Source organism: Myodes glareolus, chromosome 18 (assembly GCF_982192425.1).
Source record: "Myodes glareolus chromosome 18, mMyoGla1.1, whole genome shotgun sequence".
Lineage (NCBI taxonomy): Eukaryota > Metazoa > Chordata > Mammalia > Rodentia > Cricetidae > Myodes > Myodes glareolus.
Genome location: NC_142043.1, coordinates 48,488,222 through 48,507,180, shown reverse-complemented (window position 1 = coordinate 48,507,180; position 18,959 = coordinate 48,488,222). Strand labels below are relative to the sequence as shown.

At 48.5% G+C, this 18,959-nt stretch overlaps 1 protein-coding gene across 4 annotated transcripts in view; it reads left to right on the top strand.

Moving 5' to 3' along the window:
- Positions 1-18,959, top strand: part of Hk1 (hexokinase 1) — a 95,908-nt gene that overhangs the window by 12,045 nt on the left and 64,904 nt on the right. For 2 of the 4 annotated variants that reach the window (XM_087898169.1, XM_087898170.1), the window contains exon 3: positions 2,039-2,086. In XM_087898169.1, coding sequence (XP_087754295.1) covers positions 2,039-2,086 — 48 coding nt within the window. Of the gene's footprint in view, positions 1-2,038; positions 2,087-12,936; positions 13,115-15,487; positions 15,667-18,959 lie in introns of those variants that run through there. The other 2 variants (XM_087898173.1, XM_087898171.1) reach the window with 2 other exon arrangements.

Here is an 18,959-nt window from a genome sequence, read left to right as displayed (position 1 = left end):
TTTAGCATAACTAAGGAAAACTATAACTATCTGTCTTCAACTCTTCAAAGACTCCAGAAGGATATAATATTGCCTAAGTTAACAGAAAATGCATTGTAAGCAACTTCCAAAACTCTAGAATTGATAGAGACATCTCGCTGCCTGGACAGTCACCCAAAGTTCTTCTGTAATGTTGGGGCATCCATCTTCAGCCTATAGGTCCATAGTATCTGGCAGACTTTTCCATGAAGCAGGAAATTTGAAGATTTGTTTTGTCTTGCGCTAGCAAAGTTTATCAGTTGCTTTCTTCCGTGTCCTGCAGAATGTCTGGCAGATTCTTTCATGAAGCAGGAACCCTGAAGGACTGTCTCACCTTCTTTAGGCAGCTTCAGCAGTCACTTTTCTGTGGGTCCTGCATATCCAGTTTAAACAGCATACCATCAAGCAGTTCAGGCAAGAACAGTTTCCGACCCGAATGGCTAGCAAACTCCATAAGGAGACTCTTCGATGCCCATCTTCCTTTTGAAGTAATTGGTGCTTCCAGGAGAAGACATGCCTCACTATTGAGAAGTCTAAGTTCTTAAAACATTTTAAATGCCATATTCTGTAGGTCTTTGATGAAATATTTGAAGAATACCTATCTATCTGAAATATATCTCTGTACATCTAGAAAACCTTACTAACATGACTACAAGTTGATTATTACAGATGACTATCTATTAATATGTATTTCTTAACTATACATTACATTTTAAATGAGTTGCACAAACAGGATACCTTAAACAAGAGCAAAAATACATATACACAGTGTAAGAAAATCAACCTTAAATTTATATCAATAGACCAAGATCCATACCAATACAAAGTATTCATCTTTTTTTTTTTGAATTGACTGTGAACATTAATCACTTATAAGCAACCCCTTTTAAATAAAAACAATTATTTATAAACAATCATTTTGGGAATTTAGACGTAGTTTTCTCCAAACTGCTTCCTGATGTTTGTTGGGCAAAGTATTTTCAGGGTTCATGGAGACCTTTTGGGGGGTTTTGTTCTATCAAACCACATTAGCCCAGAAGGAATCCACAGGATCCCATCCTCTGTGGAAACAAAAGCAGAACCTCTTTTCCAAAGCAACATTTCCTTAGACCTAAATTTCAAAGTCAAGATACCTTTATGACGATTTAGCTTAGCACCTGAGCAATGTAATGTCTCTCTATACTTAACTCATTCACAGTCAAAAAACCCAAAGAAAACACAATAATATACATATATCCAGACTCTCTGGCTGGCCTGGAACTCACTATGTAGCAGAAGATGACACTGAACTTCTGATCCTCCTGTCTCCATCTCTTGAGTGCTATAATTACAGCCGTGTACCACCATGCATAGTTTATGTGATGCCCAGGAATCGAACCCAGGGCTTTGTGCATGCCATGTAAGCTTTCTCCACACTGAGCTACACCTCCAGTCTCGTGGAGCTGCATTTTCATTACTCATCAGCACAACTGTCTTAGGGGCCAGTCCCTAGTGGGCTACTGGCTCCCTGCAGGGATGAGTGAGCCTCTGTTGTTCTCCATTTGTTGTTTTCAAAAAAAGATTTATTTTATGTACAAATGTTTTGCCTGCATTTATGTTTAGTACCACACTCATGCTCAGTGTTCTAGGAGTTCAGAAGAGGGTGTCTTGATCCCCTGGAAGTGAAATGAAGGGTGGCGGTGAGCTGGGTGGGTGCTGGAAACTGAACCTGCATCCTCTTCTAGAACAAGTGCTCTGAGCTGCTGAGACATTTCTCCAGCCCTCGTTCTCCATCTCTGAATTACTGGTGCCTCTCATAATGTTTGGCTTTTTGTGAGGACCTGGTAAGGGTTATGAGAATGAATTCACGAATAGGAACTCTCTGAGGTCATTGCCTTCCACCCACAGAGTCGTTAGTCCTCTTTGCACCCTTCCTGGTAATTGCTTTGGTTCCCTGAATCGACTGATCAGCTGCAGCATCAATATGCGTGAATGCAGGTATCAAACTGCCTCTGTAACACTGTCTTGTCTTGTCTTTAAGGCCGTAGATGTTGAACCACAAATACGAGGCCCACTCACAGAAATTAAGGTAAGTAAGTTCCTAAATGCATTTTGTTGTTTCCTTCTAAAACGTGTGTGTGTGTGTGTGTGTGTGTGTGTGTGTGTGTGTAAGAAACCTTGTGTGGTTGTTCCGTCTGCTGCTCTGTAGATTTGGAGCCTGTCCTGGAACTCACTCTGTAGACCAGGCTGGCCTTGAACACCCAGAGATCCGCCTGCCTCTGCTTCCCGAGTGCTGGGATTAAAGGCGCACACCACCACCTGGCCTCTGATAATGCTTTTAAACAACTGTAGTAGAATCATGTTTTCTCCCAGGCTGTTCCTCTCTGGGCCTAGATTTCCACATGGCAAGGCACAGCGAGAACCTCTGTGACAAGGGCCCCTTCTCAGCCCTTTTTGAGAAGCAGATGTTAAGTGTCTGAGCTAATGGCATAATGACTGTGAGGAGACCGTAGGAGACAGGACAGGGTCTCTCCCCTCCATGCTTCCCTCTATGCAGACCAGAACCTTAGAGTTCATCCCCTCTGTACTCCAACATGGATGAGTGTCAGGCCTTTCTTACCCACATAGGCTGATATGAGTCCTGTGATCCCAAATATAAAGTTTGCTGTGCCTCCCACCCCCTCCTTCCATTCCCTAGCAGGCACCTGATGTGTTTTAAGGCTGAACATGGGGAAGCCAATCGGTGAGCTTAGGCTTTGGGAAGCAGAAGCAGGGGGTCAGCTGCAAATATGAGGACAGTCAGGCCTACAAAGTAAGACTTGGTCCCCTCCAGACAAGATAAGAACAAAATGTGACAGACAGACTCCAAAATGGTTTGCTCTGTGAGAAGGTGGTAAGGTAAGGACTTTAGCAACCAAATTGCTGACAGGGTGTGGTGGCATGAGCCTGCCACACAGCACTCAGCTAAGGCAAGGGGGGTAGCACAAAATTGGGGTGACACCGGGGTCCTAGTGAGGGTCCAGGCCTGCCTGAGGTACATAGCAAGACCTTGTATCAAAAAAAAAGAATGAAAGAGAGAAAAGAATAAAAAGAAAACAAGAAAGATTAATCCAAAGTGTCAGCTTACTAAGCCTGTTTTTAAAATTATTTTTCTTTTCTCTCTTTCTTTTTTTTTGTTTTTTTTTTTTGTTTTTTGTTTTGTTTTTTGTTTTTTGTTTTTTGAGACAGGGTTTCTCTGTGTAGCTTTGGAGCCTATCCTGAAACTAGCTCTTGTAGACCAGGCTGGCCTCAAACCCACAGAGATCACCTGCCTCTGCCTCCCTAGTGCTGGAATTAAAGGTGTGTATCACAACCTCCCAGCTATAAAATTAGTTTTGTTGAGACTACACTATATAACCTAGTGTGACCCGGCATTTATGACCCTCTTCTGCCTCCTGTGTGCTGGGGTTACAGGCTGGTGCTGACATGCCTACATAATAAGTTCTTGTTATTGTGGGATTTTTTTTTTGACAGGGTCTTAGTGTTTAGCCCTGACTGGCTGGCCTGAAACAAACAAGTTGGTCTTGAACTCACAAAGGTCTTGGTGCCTCTACCTCCCAAGCGCTGGGGAGAGAAAGGGAAGGGGGGGGAAGAAATGGTAATGAGGTTTTGAACCCTCAAAGCCCTTCCCTAGTGACACATCTCCTCTATCAAGGCCACACCTCCTAATCCATCCCAAACAGTTCTACCAACTGGGGACCAAGCATTCAAACATGGGAGCCTATGGGGGCCATTCTCAACCAGACCACCAAACCTGCCCACCTTTGACCTTGGATTTCTAACCTCCCAAACCAGAAGACAATACAATTATGTTGTTAAGCTGCCCAATCTGTGGCATTATATTATGGCAGCCATACCAAAAATTGGCTTAACTCCCCAAGGTGGGAAAAAGCAAACTGTCAAGGAAAGGAGAAATATATTGTGGTATGTTCACACGATGGAACATTACTTGGCAACAAAAAACGAGAGTTCAGATACATATACCACGGACAAACCTTAAAATTATTTCAAAGAAGAGAAGCCAGTCATGAAAGACCACATATTGTGTCGTTCCATTTATATAAAATAATCAGAATAGGCAAAGATATGGACACAATTAAATGTTTGCCAGTGACCTTGCATATAGAGATTTACAGACTGATAGCTACCAGAAAGAGGGAGAGGACATATCCTACGGCTGACTGTGGAGAGGATGTGCTCGCTCGGAGACTGTATCAAAAACGACTGAACTCTACCCGTGTAGCGGCTGCATTAGCTGTGTATGCTGCCTGCCTATAGTTCCTACTCTTGGAGGCTAAAGTATGGAGATCCCTTGAGCCCAGGAGTTCGCAGCTAGCCTGGTCAGCCTGGTGAATCCCCCCCGCCCAAAACACACACACACACACACACACACACACACACACACACACACACACACACACACAATAGCTAAATAAGGGGCTAGAGAGATGACTCATCATGGGTTAAGGATACCTTGTTCTTACAGAGCACCACAGGGTGGCTCCAGAAACATCTGTAACCCCAGGCCTAGGGGATCTGAACCCTTGCCTGGCCTCTCCAAGCTCTGTACACACAGGACGCACATACATACATGCAGGCAAAACAGTCATACATAGAAAATACAAATAAATCCTCAAAGAATGACAAAATCAGGTTACTATATGAATTTACATCTCAGCGAGACATACCTTCCAGACCCTGTTCGTTCCTTTGTGTAGCAGAGATACAGCTCACTGCATGACCCACAGCCTGCTCTTGCCTTTCTCCCTTCTCAGCTCGTTACCAATTTTTGACTGTTCCTTAGTCGAGTTGCATGCTGCAGAATGAACATGAGCACACATCTTTGCATGAATAAAGAAGCAGTACTAGGGTTAGAGAGATGGCTAAGTGGTTAAAGAGCACTGGCAATTCTTTCAGAGGGCCCGGGTTCAATTCCCAGCACCCACATGACAGCTCACAACTGTCTGTAACTCCAATTCCAGGGGCTCCAACACCCTCACACAGAAATACATTCAGGCAAAGCACCAATGTATATAAAATTAAAAATAAATAATATATAGATGTAATATATATGTGGTGCTGTATCTAGTTGATGTAATTGTATCTAACAAAAGAAAGTGAAATTTAGATGAATACTTTCAAAATGAGTCAGCCTTAAAAACATGTAATTTCAGCCAGGTGGTGGCGGCCACACCTTTAACCCCAGTACCCTGGAGGCAGAGGCAGGTCTCTGTGAGTTTGAGGCCAGCCTGGCCTGCAGAGTGAATTCCAGAACAGCCAGGACTACACAGAGAAGCCCTGTCTTGAAAAACAAAAAGCAAAACAAAATCCAAAACCCAAAACAACAACAACAAAAACCCCTAAGACCCAAATATATGATTTCCACCCAGCAGTGGAACTGAAGGGAGATGTGTTTTCTGAAGAGAAGTCAGTCTCAAGGCCATTTCATGTTTGTGATTTATACATACTAACACACTAGTATGCATTGGCAGCTAGAAATAAATATATAATTATTGGGTTGCTTGATTAAAATATTTGATACATGACCAGTAACATTTCTCAGGAGGGAATCCTGAGTTCTGTAGTTGGGACTAGGACATAGTCGATGCCTATAAGGCCTTTGTATTGACTTCCTAGGACTGAGTACGGGAGCACATATTTGTAGCCCTAGTCCTTGGAAGGTTGAGGCAGGGAGATTGTGAGTTAAAGCCTAACCTGAGCTACCTTGTGAGCTCCGATCCCCAAAAGGAAACCTCTCTCTCTCTCAAGGATTCCCCAACAAATTCCCACGAGGCTACAGGACTGAAAGGGTCCACAGGATCGTTTTTTCCAATAAGGTCATAGGTGCAGGCTCCAGGAATTGGTTTACACATGTTTGACTGAGGGCACAGTTTAACCCATTGTGGGCCCGTCTACAGAAGGCATCCAGAGAGGTGGGTTCAGGGGAATGTGTGGTCTGATTTGCTTGATTTCCTTTGTTCTGAAGGGATTTGGTGCCAGATGAGACGTGGCCTGTGGAACAGAATGTGTCCAGGGACAATGCTTGGGTTTCCAGCTCGGATGACTGCAATAAGCTCTGCCCAGGACACACATTCCCAGACCCTGGCATGGTGTCTCCCTCGTTTTGTTCTGTCCAAATCTCACCTCCTCGGGGAGGCCTTCCTGTCTGCCCTGACCCTTAGTTATTTAGCCTGTGTTGGCTAGGAACAGAATTGGTTGGTTGTAACAGACTAGCCACAAATATGATGCAACCTGATTTTTCTCTTCACTTTAGAAATCTGGAGATAGGAGTATTGTGAGAGGTTTTACTCTTTTGGATGGGGGGGGCAACACCCAGCTCCCAAATAAAACACATGGAGTCTTATTCTTTCTTCTAATCACCCAGCCTTAGCTTGTCTTGTTTCTTGTCAGTTTTTCTTAAATTAAATTATACCAACAACCTTTTGCCTCTGGGCTTTTTTCTTTTCTTACTTCTGTGTATCCTACTTTCAGTCTTACTCGCTGGCTGGCTGGCTGGCTGGCTGGCTGGATCGATCCTAGTGTCCTCCTCTCCTTGGTTTTTCCTTGCTCTTTGTTCTTGGTTCTCCTTCTATTTATACTGTGCCTGCTAGCCCCGCCTATCCTTGCTCCTACCTTGCTATTAGGCTATTAGTTGTTCAACTCTTTGTTAGAACCATCAGGTGTTTTAGATAGGCTTCACAGAGTTGAACAAATGCAGCATAAACAAAAGACACACACCTGAAAATAATATTCCCCAACACAGCAGGGGTGGGGCTGGTGCAGGACTGGGACGTGTTAGGAAACATCTTAAGACGGGCCTCCCCGCCTATGCAAAACGACTCTAGTCAAACCAAATTAGACGGAATCAAAAATGCTCACGTTTAATAAATGCCGCCCTCTTGGGTGACCGGGAATGTGTGGTGGGGAACAGAGAGGGAGAGCACATGCAAAACCTGAAACCAAGCCGTTACTAAAACTGCCGTAAACCTAAATAGCCTGTGGGAGTGGTTCTGACCCTCCTCGGGGAGGGGTCAGGGTTTGGTGATCTTTCCCAGAGGTAGAGTCTGGCCCAAGGCAACTCCCAGTGGGAGGGGGCTTGAGATGGATCTTTTTGCTCCATTGGTGCCCCAAGGATGACTGCCAGGGGTGACGCTTTCAATCATTCAGGACACAGGCACCTATTTTAATTTGGTGCTTTATCTTGATTGGCTGCCTTTCCCAAGGTGATTTGTAATCCAAGGAGCTGGCAGGAAAGAGACAGGAAGAATGTCCTAGGGAAAGTTGAACAAGAGCTATATGCTTGGGCAGGCGTCCAAAAGGTACTAGAAGACTCTTCCACTTCCATCTCTCCATCTCTTTAGCTGGAGACTGGTCACATGACCACATGTAGCTGCAAAGGAGGCTGGAAATGTGATGGGGCAGGGAGAGGCTCTGAATTCAACTAAAAACAGGAACATTGATTGGTTAGGCCAAAGGAGAGGTTAAGGGAGAGGCTCTGAATTCAACTAAAAACAGGAACATTGATTGGTTAGGCCAAAGGAGAGGTTATCATGGGATGCAGCTGTGCTAGCTACGCCATTCTGGCCTAATACATATTTAAGTAGAATTTGTTCACCGTCTCCCAAAATGTGGACACTCTGTCTTGTCCATTGCCACATTTGGAGTGTCTAGGGTAATACAGAGTGGAGAGTATCTCAAATATTTATTGAGGGGATAAAACTGACCTGGTGGGGAGTTGAGAATAAGTGGAGTTCTTTTTTGTTTTCTGAGACGGAGTCTAAATAGGTAGCCCAGGCTGGCCTCGATGCTCCTGACTCTGCGACCTGAGTGCTGGGATTGCAGGAGTGAGCCACTGGAGCTGATACAAGTGTTTTTAAGAAGAAAATTCCTGCAGAGGAGAGGCAGTGCATTCCCAGGGTCAGTGTGGGGAGAGGGTTTGTTCCTTAGAGGAGTGGAGGGGGAGGCTGAAAGGCTCGGCGAGACTGACTCCTCAAAGGAGGTAACAGACTCCTGGAAGTGGTCCTTAAACCCCACGTGTGCCACAACATGTCCATGAACACACACACACATACACACACACACACACACACACACACACACACACAAATGAATGTAATACAAAGTATAAAAGGACACTCCTAGCTGGGCAGTGCTGGTGCACGCCTTTAATCCCAGTACTAGGGAGGCAGAGGCAGGTGGATCTTGTGAGTCTGAGACCAGCTTGGGCTACAGAGTGAGTTCCAGGAAACCCTATTTTGAAAAACCAAAAAAAAAAAAAACAAACCCAAAATCAAAAATAACAAAACAAACAAACAAACAAAAAACCCAGGATGTTCCTGTATATCATGGCTCCTTTATTTTTGTGTCTTATTTTTACTTTTGAGATAGGGTCTCACTTTGTAGACCTGGCTGGCATGGAACTTGCTAGGTACACCAGGCTAACTTCAAATTTGCATCGATCCTTCTACCTGTGTCTTAAGATTTGAATATAGTAGAACTTCTTAAGAAGCTACTATGTGGGCTGGAGAGATGGCTCAGAGGTTAAGAGCACTGACTGCTCAGAGGTCGTGAGTTCAATTCCCAGCAACCACATGGTGGCTCACAACCACCTGTAATGAGATCTGGTGCCCTCTTCTGGCCTGCAGGGACACATGCAGACAGAACACTGTATACATACTCAATAAATAAATAAAAAAGAAGCTACTTTGTGACCCCCCTTGTCTAAGAAATTTTTATATGACCCTAAGTAAGTACATAGTTATATAAGGAAGTGTACAAATAAAATATTTGCTGATAATAAATAATAAATTTACTTTAAATTATTCACATATATATGTATATGTATATTTAATTTTTTTTAATGTAGGGTTTTACTGTGTAGCCATAATTGTCCTGGAACTTGCTTTGCAGACCAGGCTGACTTCAAACTCATAGAAATTCTCCTGCCTCAACCTCTGCCTTGCCAGAATTAAAGGTATTATTATTATTACAGTTGGTTTTAATTTTTAAATTAAAGTAATGAGTGTGTGGGGAGGGGGTTGTCAGTGCACATGCGTGAACGTGTGGCGGTCAGAAGACAACCTGGACAGGAAGTTCTCTCCTATGACAGGTTCCAAGGGTGGAACTCAGGTTGTCAGGTTTGCACAGCAATGGGGCCCTCTACCAGCTCTGATATGCGTTCATTTTTTGCCATCTACTAAAGAGGAACATAATTTGACTGCTAATAAAATGGACATGTTTGGCCAGGTGGTGGCACAGGCCTTTAATCCCAGCACTTGGAGGTGGGGTGGGGTGGGGTGGGGTGGGGTGGGAAGGGAGGTGGGCTGGGGCCAGTAGACCTCTGAGTTCTGAGGCCAGCCTGAGTTCCAGGACAGCCAGGCTGTTTGGAGTAAAAAGAAAAAGTGAGAGAGAGAGAGAGAGAGAGAGAGAGAGAGAGAGAGAGAGAGAGAGAAGCATTTTTTGTTTGTTTTTTTAATAAAGAATTAAATTTGGGCCTAATATTTCATCCTGAAGGATATGCCAAATATTTGTGTTTTGTTTTTTAGAGACAATAGTTGCTGTTTAACCTTACCATCATCAAAGCTGAGCAAACTGCTTTCCACAAATACACAGAACAGGATGGCAGAAGCAGGCTTAGGGTCCTTTCCGAAATCGTTAGAAATATTCGTCCCAGGCTAAGATCCACTTAACAAGTTTTCAATGCTTGTTAGCAACCTAAATGGCAACTTACAGGAGCTGGAGACACGGGTCAGCAGTCAAGGCACCAACTGCTCTTCTAGAGGACCCGATTTCAAACCCCAGCACCCACATGGCAGCTCACAACTGTAACTCCAGTTGCAGGGGACCAGACACCCATGACAAAACACCGAAGCACATAAAATAAAAATAAAAACAATTTTAAAGAAAAGACTTGGGGGGCTGGAGAGATGGCTTAGAGGTTAAGAGCATTGCCTGCTCTTCCAAAGGTACTGAGTTCAATTCCCAGCAACCACATGGTGGCTCACAACCATCTGTAATGGGGTCTGGTGCCCTCTTCTGGCGTGCAGGCGTACACACAGACAGAATATTGTATACATAATAAATAAATAAATATTTTTTTTAAAAAAAGAAAAGACTTGGAAAAAAAAGAAAGAAAAGAAAACGACAACTACCTAGTCCTGCAACTCAGTAGGAAGACCAGGCTGGCCTGGAGCTCACAGAGGTAGACCAGGCTGGCCTGGAGCTCACAGAGGTAGACCAGGCTGGCCTGGAGCTCACAGAGGTAGACCAGGCTGGCCTGGAGCTCAGTAGGAAGACCAGGCTGGCCTGGAGCTCACAGAGGAAGACCAGGCTGGCCTGGAGCTCACAGAGGAAGACCAGGCTGGCCTGGAGCTCACAGAGGAAGACCAGGCTGGCCTGGAGCTCACAGAGGAAGACCAGGCTGGCCTGGAGCTCACAGAGGTCGGCCTGCCTCTGCCCTGAGTGCTGGGATTAAAGTCACGTGCCACCATCTCCCAGCCAGTACTTAACTTTTGTTTGCTTGTGTGTCAGATTTGCTCTCAATGCTCCTGTCCTGGAAACCCCGTCTAGGCGTGGATGTGGACTGTGCGTGTAAGAACTTCCTAGCATATTTTGGCAGAAAATCAAAGGCCGGAGGGTGGAGGCAGGGCCTTTGCTGGCTCCATGAAGGTGGTCGTGTGTGGAGGAGCGGCCAGCACTGGCCAGGAAACTCAGGGTGGTCAGCAAGGGCACCTGTAATTGCTCTGGGCCAACAAGATAAGGGAGTCCTGTGTAGAAGGCCTGGCTAGAGTTCAAGATCGGGTGCCTAAAGGATGCGCCTCGGGCCTTCAGTTTAACCCGCCCTCCCCCAGGCCTTTCCCAGCTTCCTTGGGATAGAAGCTGAGGATGTGAAGGGTCTAGCCTTCTCTAAGTAGTTTTGAACCAACCAGGGTAGAGTCAAGCAGGCAGGTAGGAATCATTATGATACCCGAGGGGCAGGTGTTTCCAGGGTACAGCATTCTCGTGCAAAACTTAAATTTGGCACCCCGTTTCCTTCTTGCTTTATCCCGACACCGTCCCTAATGCCAGGGGTCCATAGCTTATCAAGCCCACCCTTTTATGACGGAAGCAAGCAATGGTTTACGGGTGTCATCAGTCAGTGGAGTGGGTGGGTCGGGTGGACTTGGACTGGCACTAGGCACCTGCCTGGCCTGTAGAGTGTAGTAGTTGCTCTCATGTCTTGCCCACCCCTTGCTACATAATTGCCAACACCTGTGGCTAGACCCTGGCTGCCAGAAATGTGGGTTTTAGTGGAGTCTAAAAATGTTAAGTGTTGGCCAGTATTTACAAAACACTCACTGGGCTAAATGAGACCATATAGGGTATAGTTTTAGCTTAGCAATTTCCAGTTAATTGACCCTGTTACATCAGAGGGCAGAACTCTGGGCCAGTCAGAGGGAAAGCAACTGAGAATGTGATTTTACCAGACCAGCCACTATGGGTGGTGCCCGGAGGAGCAGGTAGCTCTTTTGGGCAAAGCTAATTAGAGGTTCCAGTGAACTTTCACCCCTTGCTTGGTACTCTGCATCCAGAAAGACCCTACAGGTTGTAGGTGATAGGTTGCTAAAAGCACCACCTGGGTTTTCATTATCGAAGACATCCCTATGGAAATCCAGGGTCTGAATCGGCAGCTCTCATTGGGCAAGTCCTCAGTCAGGTTGCAAACCACAGACACGCACGACTCACAGAAACACGGTTGGGCTGCGGCTTCTCACTGTCTCCGTGAGACCTACAGGCCTCTCCTCACACCTCACTAACTGATTAAGTGGGGATAATGGCATTTGTCCTCATAACCTCTCCAGGCCGTTATCGGGTGAAATGAGGCAACACAGGAGAGACCGCTCTATAAACTGGTGACATTATGTAAACACAATCATTCGTAGGCGTGTGCTCCCAGGTGCCAGGGGTTCAGCCAGTCTGTCGGAGATCACTGTGGAGTAATACCCAGGCCTGTGGGCCAGATGGAAATTAATAGATGGTCTAAGCATCCAGCCTGTATTTTAGGCAGGTGTGTTTGTGGGGGTGGGGGGGAGCAGCCTGGCAACATTTGGTCCTTCCCATAACTTGTACTAGGAGAGGCACAGTGAATGAACTGAGAGTTCAGGGGACTTGAGGGAAAGGGGACCCTTTCCAGAAGGGGGCGTGGAGCCTGAGATTCTCTGGATTGAATTTTTCCTGTGGGTCTAGGGCAAGGGTTCTCATTGTGACCCTTTTGAAGGGGCAGAAAGAGCACTGGCTGCTCTTAGAGATGACCAGGGTTCGATTCCTAGCACCCACCCACACGGCATCTCACAAACACCTGTGAGATGTTAACTCCAATTTTGGGGGATCTGATGTCCTTTTCTGACTTCCTAGGGCACCAGGCACATACATGGTACACACACACACACACACATACATACATTCATAATACTTGTAAGTAAAATATTCATATACAAAAAATAAACCTTAAAAATTTAAAAATAAAGCCGGGCAGTGGTGGCACACATCTTTATTTGCAGCACTTGGAAGACAGAGGCAGGCAGATCTCTGTGAGTTCAAGGCCAGCCTGGTCTACACAGAGGGTTCTAGGACAGTTGGAACTACATAGCAAGATCCTGTCTCAGAAAACAAACAAAAAATAAACAACAACAACAAAAAACCCAACAAGAAACATGCGTGAGGCGGTCTGTGGCTCAATTGACAGGACACTCAGCATGGCCCTAGTTCTAGCCTCAGGACACTGCCTGATGGGAGCAGATAAAAAGGCTCCCAGCAGACAGTCACCCATATCAGGCAGACAGTTCTGACTCAGTGTTGCTTATCTGGGACCCAAGCTGCCTGAGGTGGTGAGGTAGGATGGACAGAGTGCTGGCTGAGCATCAGAACTGGGTTGGAGCCCTGGCTCCAAATTCTACCGCAACCCGCCACTGGGCAAGATGGCCCACCAGTTGTGCGTCCGGCTCCTTGTCTGTAGAGAAGAGCCCTGGTGCCCATTTGCATGGACTCTGAGCACTGTCCGAGTGTGCCCTGTGGAGGTGCTGGGGCCTGGGAGGCCAGGGTGAGTCGCTGAGGTCAGGGGAGGCTGGCTACAGATGGAAAACCAGATGCGCCTGCCTGCCTTTGAGGAGGTTAGAACTTGGGCAGGTGCGAGCGAGCAGAGAAGGCTGTGTGAGCAAGGTGACATGAACAGGGGCATGATGGGATGGGCTTGGGAGGGGGAGGACAGTGGGATTAGCCCTGCTAAGGCCAGGGGCAAGGGAAGAGAGAACCAGAAAGAGTAGGGCCAGCTACCGGGGCCAACATGTTTACATTGGCTCCATCAGGCTACAGGGCCCAGAAGGAACTGTGGGCAGGGACATGATGCGATTAGGTTGGTTTTCAGTGTCATTAATGTGGCCTGCAGCTTGGAATGGCTTCGATGGCGGGTAGCCAGCATCCAAGAAGACAGCTCAAACGTTCTTGTTGCATTTCTGACTGTAAAGGAGGAGGATGTGGGGTTGCGGGGGGGGGGGGGGGGGGAAGAGATGAGGGGTGGGGTTGGGGAGGGGGGGGTGTTGGGAACAGCAGGGGATCTGACTTAGAGTTGTACCGGAAAACAATGCTAACCTTTGGGGCCTGGCTTTGCATATGTGCATACGTACTGAGCCACTTAGTACTGGGGCTGGGGGAAGGGACACAGAGGTACCTACCTGCCTACAAGCTTAACTAGCTTCTTCCCAACTCCGGTTTGTTGGGTAAGGGTTGTATGGAGGGCGGGAGATAGAGCTAGCTGAAGGCTGGATGAAGGCCATGACCCTGGTCAGAGAGGTGGCCCACTTAGCCTCCTGAACTAAGAAACAACAATAACAACAAAAACAACTCTCCATCCTCAGATTCCCCAGCCTTGAGAACTGGCGGACGCACACCTGCCAATTAAAATACAGTTCAGAAGAACCATTACATCCTTGTGGCCATGATGGCAGTGTTTGTGTCAGCCAGGAAACCCGCTGTTTCTGATTTATAGTTATCCAGGGGTAGGTTGAGATTTACGTGGGACTCAAAGGTTAGATAATTTTTTTTTTTTTAGGGGAGGGGGCTCCATTAGGAAAAATAATTCAAATGTAACCGTTAGGCCCTCTCTGGGTCTGGAAATGGTGATATACAGATGGCAGGCCCCCAAACTTTAACCTGTAGGCTCCCAAGTCCATTCTACAACAGTACCCTCCTCTCCTGTGCATTAGATGCACAGAAACCACGGGTTATTGGCATCAGCTTTATCTGATCCAGAGAGGTGACTCAGGACACAACCACACCTGTCCTAAGGTAGGGTGGGGGATGGGAGCCTCAGAGATAAGCTCCTCCTTTAATGTAGGTGATGGTACAGGCAGTGAGGGCCCTGGGTTACTTGAAGGGTGTCCTGGGGCTTAGGTATCTTTGCCCCCATGGATGCTAGGCCAGGAGCTCCCAAAACCCAGGTGTGCGGTAGAAGCTGGACTCTAGTCACCGCAGGGCATCTTATGCTGCAGCCCTGGTCTCAGGAATATGGGCTGCAAGAGGAGCCACACACAACTGCAAGGTCACCAGGGTGGTAGATGAGCAAATGCAGCCTCTACTTCGGAACACAACTGTAAAATGGGCCTCAGGTTCCTTACCTGTGGAATCAAGGTGGTAGTCACTTCTGTATGTTTGAGTTCTTACCTGTACTAACATGAGCGATTCTCCCTCAATCCCCAACTTGAGCAGTACCCCCAGCCTCCCAGAGCCTAAATGCCCAAGAGCCAGAGAAGGCTAGAAGGCCTCGCGGGGGCCCCAGAGCTGTTGCGTAGCGCCACAGGGGCGGGCGGTTTGGGTTTAGCAATGTGAACTCTGGCAGTTTGGGATGTAGGCCTAAGATTCGGGATGCTGTGCATCATCCTGACGTCCTGGATCCTCTCGGCGGGCAGGCACAGGGACCCAGCGCAAGATCAGTGAAGCCGCCTAACTCCGGCTTCCGCTCGCTTTCCACGCCCACTTGTGTGCTCCCCCCCCCCCCCAACAGTGGGGATGGGGGAAGCGAACCCAAATCTCCGAGGAAGGGGTGTGGCCCCGCTCCTGTTCTCCAGTCTGCGGTGTCCGGGGCAATACTCCAGGATCTGTCTTCTTCAGATCGTGTCCCACACCTCCTGCCCCGCGTTCCACCCACCCGCTCAGGCATGGCACAGTGCCACCACGCGTGACCGTGCGCTCCCTACGTGGGGGACGTGCTGGGTGCTGCCTCCTTTCCGGCGCGGGAGGGAGCAGCCGTCACTCTCCCGCTCTTGCTGGGAAGTCCTAGCCTGGTGCTGCAGAGGCGCGTTGCAGCCAATGGGGACTGAGGAGGTGGGCCGGCAGGCGGCTGTCACCCTCCCAGGGACGGGAGCTCCGGAGGTCCGGAGCGCACAAGCCGACGCCCCGCCCGGGGACTGAGGGGGAGGAGCCTAAGAAGGAGGAGGAGGAGTCGCAGATCCGCCACCGGAGGACCACTGCTCACCAGGGCTACCGAGGAGCCACTGGCCCCACGCCTGCTTCCCCGCATCCCCGACCGCCAGCATGATCGCTGCGCAGCTCCTAGCCTATTACTTCACTGAACTGAAGGATGACCAAGTCAAAAAGGTGAGCCCCGCCGGCGCCGCCCTGGCCACAGCCTTGCGTTCCCGCATCCGCTCGCCACCGCCTGCATCCTCCCCCAACCTCTCCCAGGCAGCATCTGGTTGGACTACAGCAGGCGCGACAGGCCTCGCGCTGGGATTCACCAGGGCATTGTCAGCATGCGAGCGTGTGTGTGCTTTGAGCAGGCGGCTGGCTGAAGACCCCCCCCCTGCCTGAGGCCGGACTGCATACTGCAGTGTCCTTGAAAAGGACGGTGGATGTCAGATGGGTACCCGCGAAGTGCCGGGCTAGGACCTGGCTGGGTGGGGACCAGCGGGCCTGTCTGTAGGGCCTGTTTGCAAAGGTCCATGCGCCGTGGGCGGGGAAGGTGTGATCACTGAGATATGCCGGGGAGGTTAGTGAGCAGCTGGTGGGGGTGCTGGCTGAAAGCCAGGCATCCCATATTTGGGGTTCCCATTTGGAGAACGTGATGCCCTCCTGAGAACTGTCACTGGGCTCTCCCAGCTGTTGCAACTGCTCCTTAATCTGAGGACGGGGTGACCCGCCTGGCTTTCCGGTGTGGGCAGGGGAGCAGAGGCCACCGGAAACTTTGCTCATAGGCCTCAGGTCTGGAACCGCACGTCTGAATGGAATTTTTTATTCCTCCGAAGCTGTAATTTCCAGGCAGTCTCAGCCCAGGAGCTCAAATAAGACATTTTAGTCACTTGAAGAGAGTGGAGGGGTTGGCATGCGTTGTCTGTGACATGCGTGTTCTTGCACATGGACACCTGGTCCTAGGAGTGATGTTTGTCTAGTGTCAAGTGCCATGTGCTGGTGGGTCTTAAAAGATGTAGCTCACTTTTCTGCCACCTTCGACAAGATGGTTTTCCAGAAATAGCCCAAGACAGTAGGGGAAACATGCATTTTTTTTTTATTAGCGCTGTAGGTATACTTTACCTACCCTAGGGGAGTTGATATTATCAAGGTTAGGTAGGTTCAGTCAACCTGACTTTGACATTCAGACAAGGAGTACTATCCACAGGTGTGCCAGTACTAGCCAGAGGTGACGAGGGGCTGACTCTTTTCCACCTGAGACCTCCTCATGGGACACTTCAGGAAATAGTCTTACTGAGGATTCTGACCTCCAGAAGGACACACAGCTAGTTAGGGGTGGAGCCAGGGCGGGGCTTCGGCCTCTTTCCACGGAAGAACTTGACCAGGACTCCTCTTGGCTGTCAGCTGAAGGGGAGGCGCTGCTCCCAGCCTGCATCTCAGGCTGGGCGTGGACCAGCAGTAGGGTGGTTAGGAGGTGGGTTTGAGAATGTGTTCCCATACCTCAGGGATGCACGTCCTCTCCCCTGGAGAGACCTGGCCTCAGGGAGTTACGCCTCAGCCCTTGTAATTCCTGAGTTTCTTCCTTGGTGTTGTGCACCGTTGATGCTTATCTCATGGAAAGAGCAGGCAGAAGTCCCAGCACAGCAGGCCGTACCCAGACTAGGCCTGAACCAAGTGTTCACGGCCCTCCTACTTGTGATACCCTCTGTGGCTCTGGAGCGCAGATGCCAGGGTGGAGGCCCAATGACCTTGTGAGCTAAGCCTCCAGCATCACACCCACAGCCACCTGTGAGGCTGCCAGCTGCCTGGCTGCTCCATTACACTAGGTGGCTTCCAGTGGTTGGGTTGTTCTAAGGTCTGGACCACAGCTCTGCACTCCAACAAGTGGCCTGATTCACCTCTGTCACATTCTGTCTACCAGACCCCTGTAGGTAGGTACAGGAGCAGGTGACTTCTGATTCAAACGATAATACCTAACTAAAGCCCTCCTCACTCTGAGATTGTGATATCCCTTCTCTCACTCAGTTCCAGAGCCTTGCTGGAGGAAGGTCCTGAGGCTGAAACTTTTACCTTGTTTGTGTGTAGGAGAGCTTTATTGCTCACACCTTGAATCTCAGCACTTGGGAGGCAGAGGCAGGTGGATCTCTGAGTTGGAGGCCAGCCTGGTTTATAGAGTGAGTTCCAGGACAGCCAGGGCTACACTGAGAAACCCTCCCTTGAAACAAAACAAAAACTAAAACCAGAAAAACCCCGAAAAACTAACAACAACAAAAACCCAAGCGTTCCCATCTATATTTCACCCAGGACTTCATACGTCTTAGCTTTCTTCTTCTCCTCCTTCTCCTTCTCCTTCTTCTTCTTCTAAGATTTATTCATTTATTTGTTATATATACAGTGTTCTGCCTGCATGTGTGCCTGCACGACATAAGAGGGCACCAGATCTCGCTATAGATGGTTGTGAGCCACCATGTGGTTGCTGGAAATTGAACTCAGGTCCTCTGGAAGGGCAGCCAGTGCTCTTAACTGCTGAGCCATCTCTCCAGCCCCCATCTTAGCTCTCTTCTAGGGCATCGCCTCTGCCTATATGGTGGGCTGCCATGTGTGGGTATGGTCCAGGAGAGGATCCCTGGGCATATGGGGGTCACTTGATCCAGTGGGTCAGTGTCCTCCTCTGCTGAGCCCCTCTGGAACTCACAGTCTTCTTAGGGACCTGTCCTTCCCATGCCACTCACTTTCACATGAGAAAGGCTGCCTGGGTGTACAAGTCTTCAAATCATGTTCTTTCTGTGGGGCTGGGCCCTAGGAGCTACCCTGAAGGGAACCCAGTGGAGACTTTCCCCGGTGTGGACAGCCATGATGATTCAGCCCTCAGCCAGTTGGGCTCTGGAGACAGACTTGGTGCCCTCTGGTAATTCACAGGACTGTGCTCTCTGCTAGGAGGAAGGAAATTAGATCTTGTTGGGGGAAGGTTTTCAGAGTTGCCCAGAATACAAAAGCACCCAAGAGAGGGCTTTATTTCCCTCTGCTGCCTGGGAATCCAGCCGTAATCCAGCCTTGTGAACCGCATTCTGGGCGGAAGCAGCAGGCTGGTTTAGCTCAGAGCCATGCATGCGCTCCAGACTGCTTTTGCATAGAACTGGCTAAAGGGTGCTGTGGAAAAGGTGGCCACATGGAATCATAAAGCACACATTTTTTTTTTCTTCACACATCTCCTGTTTTTAAGAGGAAGAATAGGCGCACCAGTGCGACCACTTCCATTCATCAGAATGTGGGAAGTCCTCTAGTTCTAGAAGCAGGAGGTGGGGCCCTTTAACCTCCAAGTGGCTTTTAACGTGCCTTGCGTTGCCCGGCCTCCTCTATTGTGTGTCATCAGGAGGGACCTGGCTCGTGAAGGATTGCACAGTGTGCTGTTTGTTTAGACAGGAAAATGAAGGCTGGGCTCATTCGTTAAGAGCTCAGTCGTTAAGAGCTCCTACTGTTCT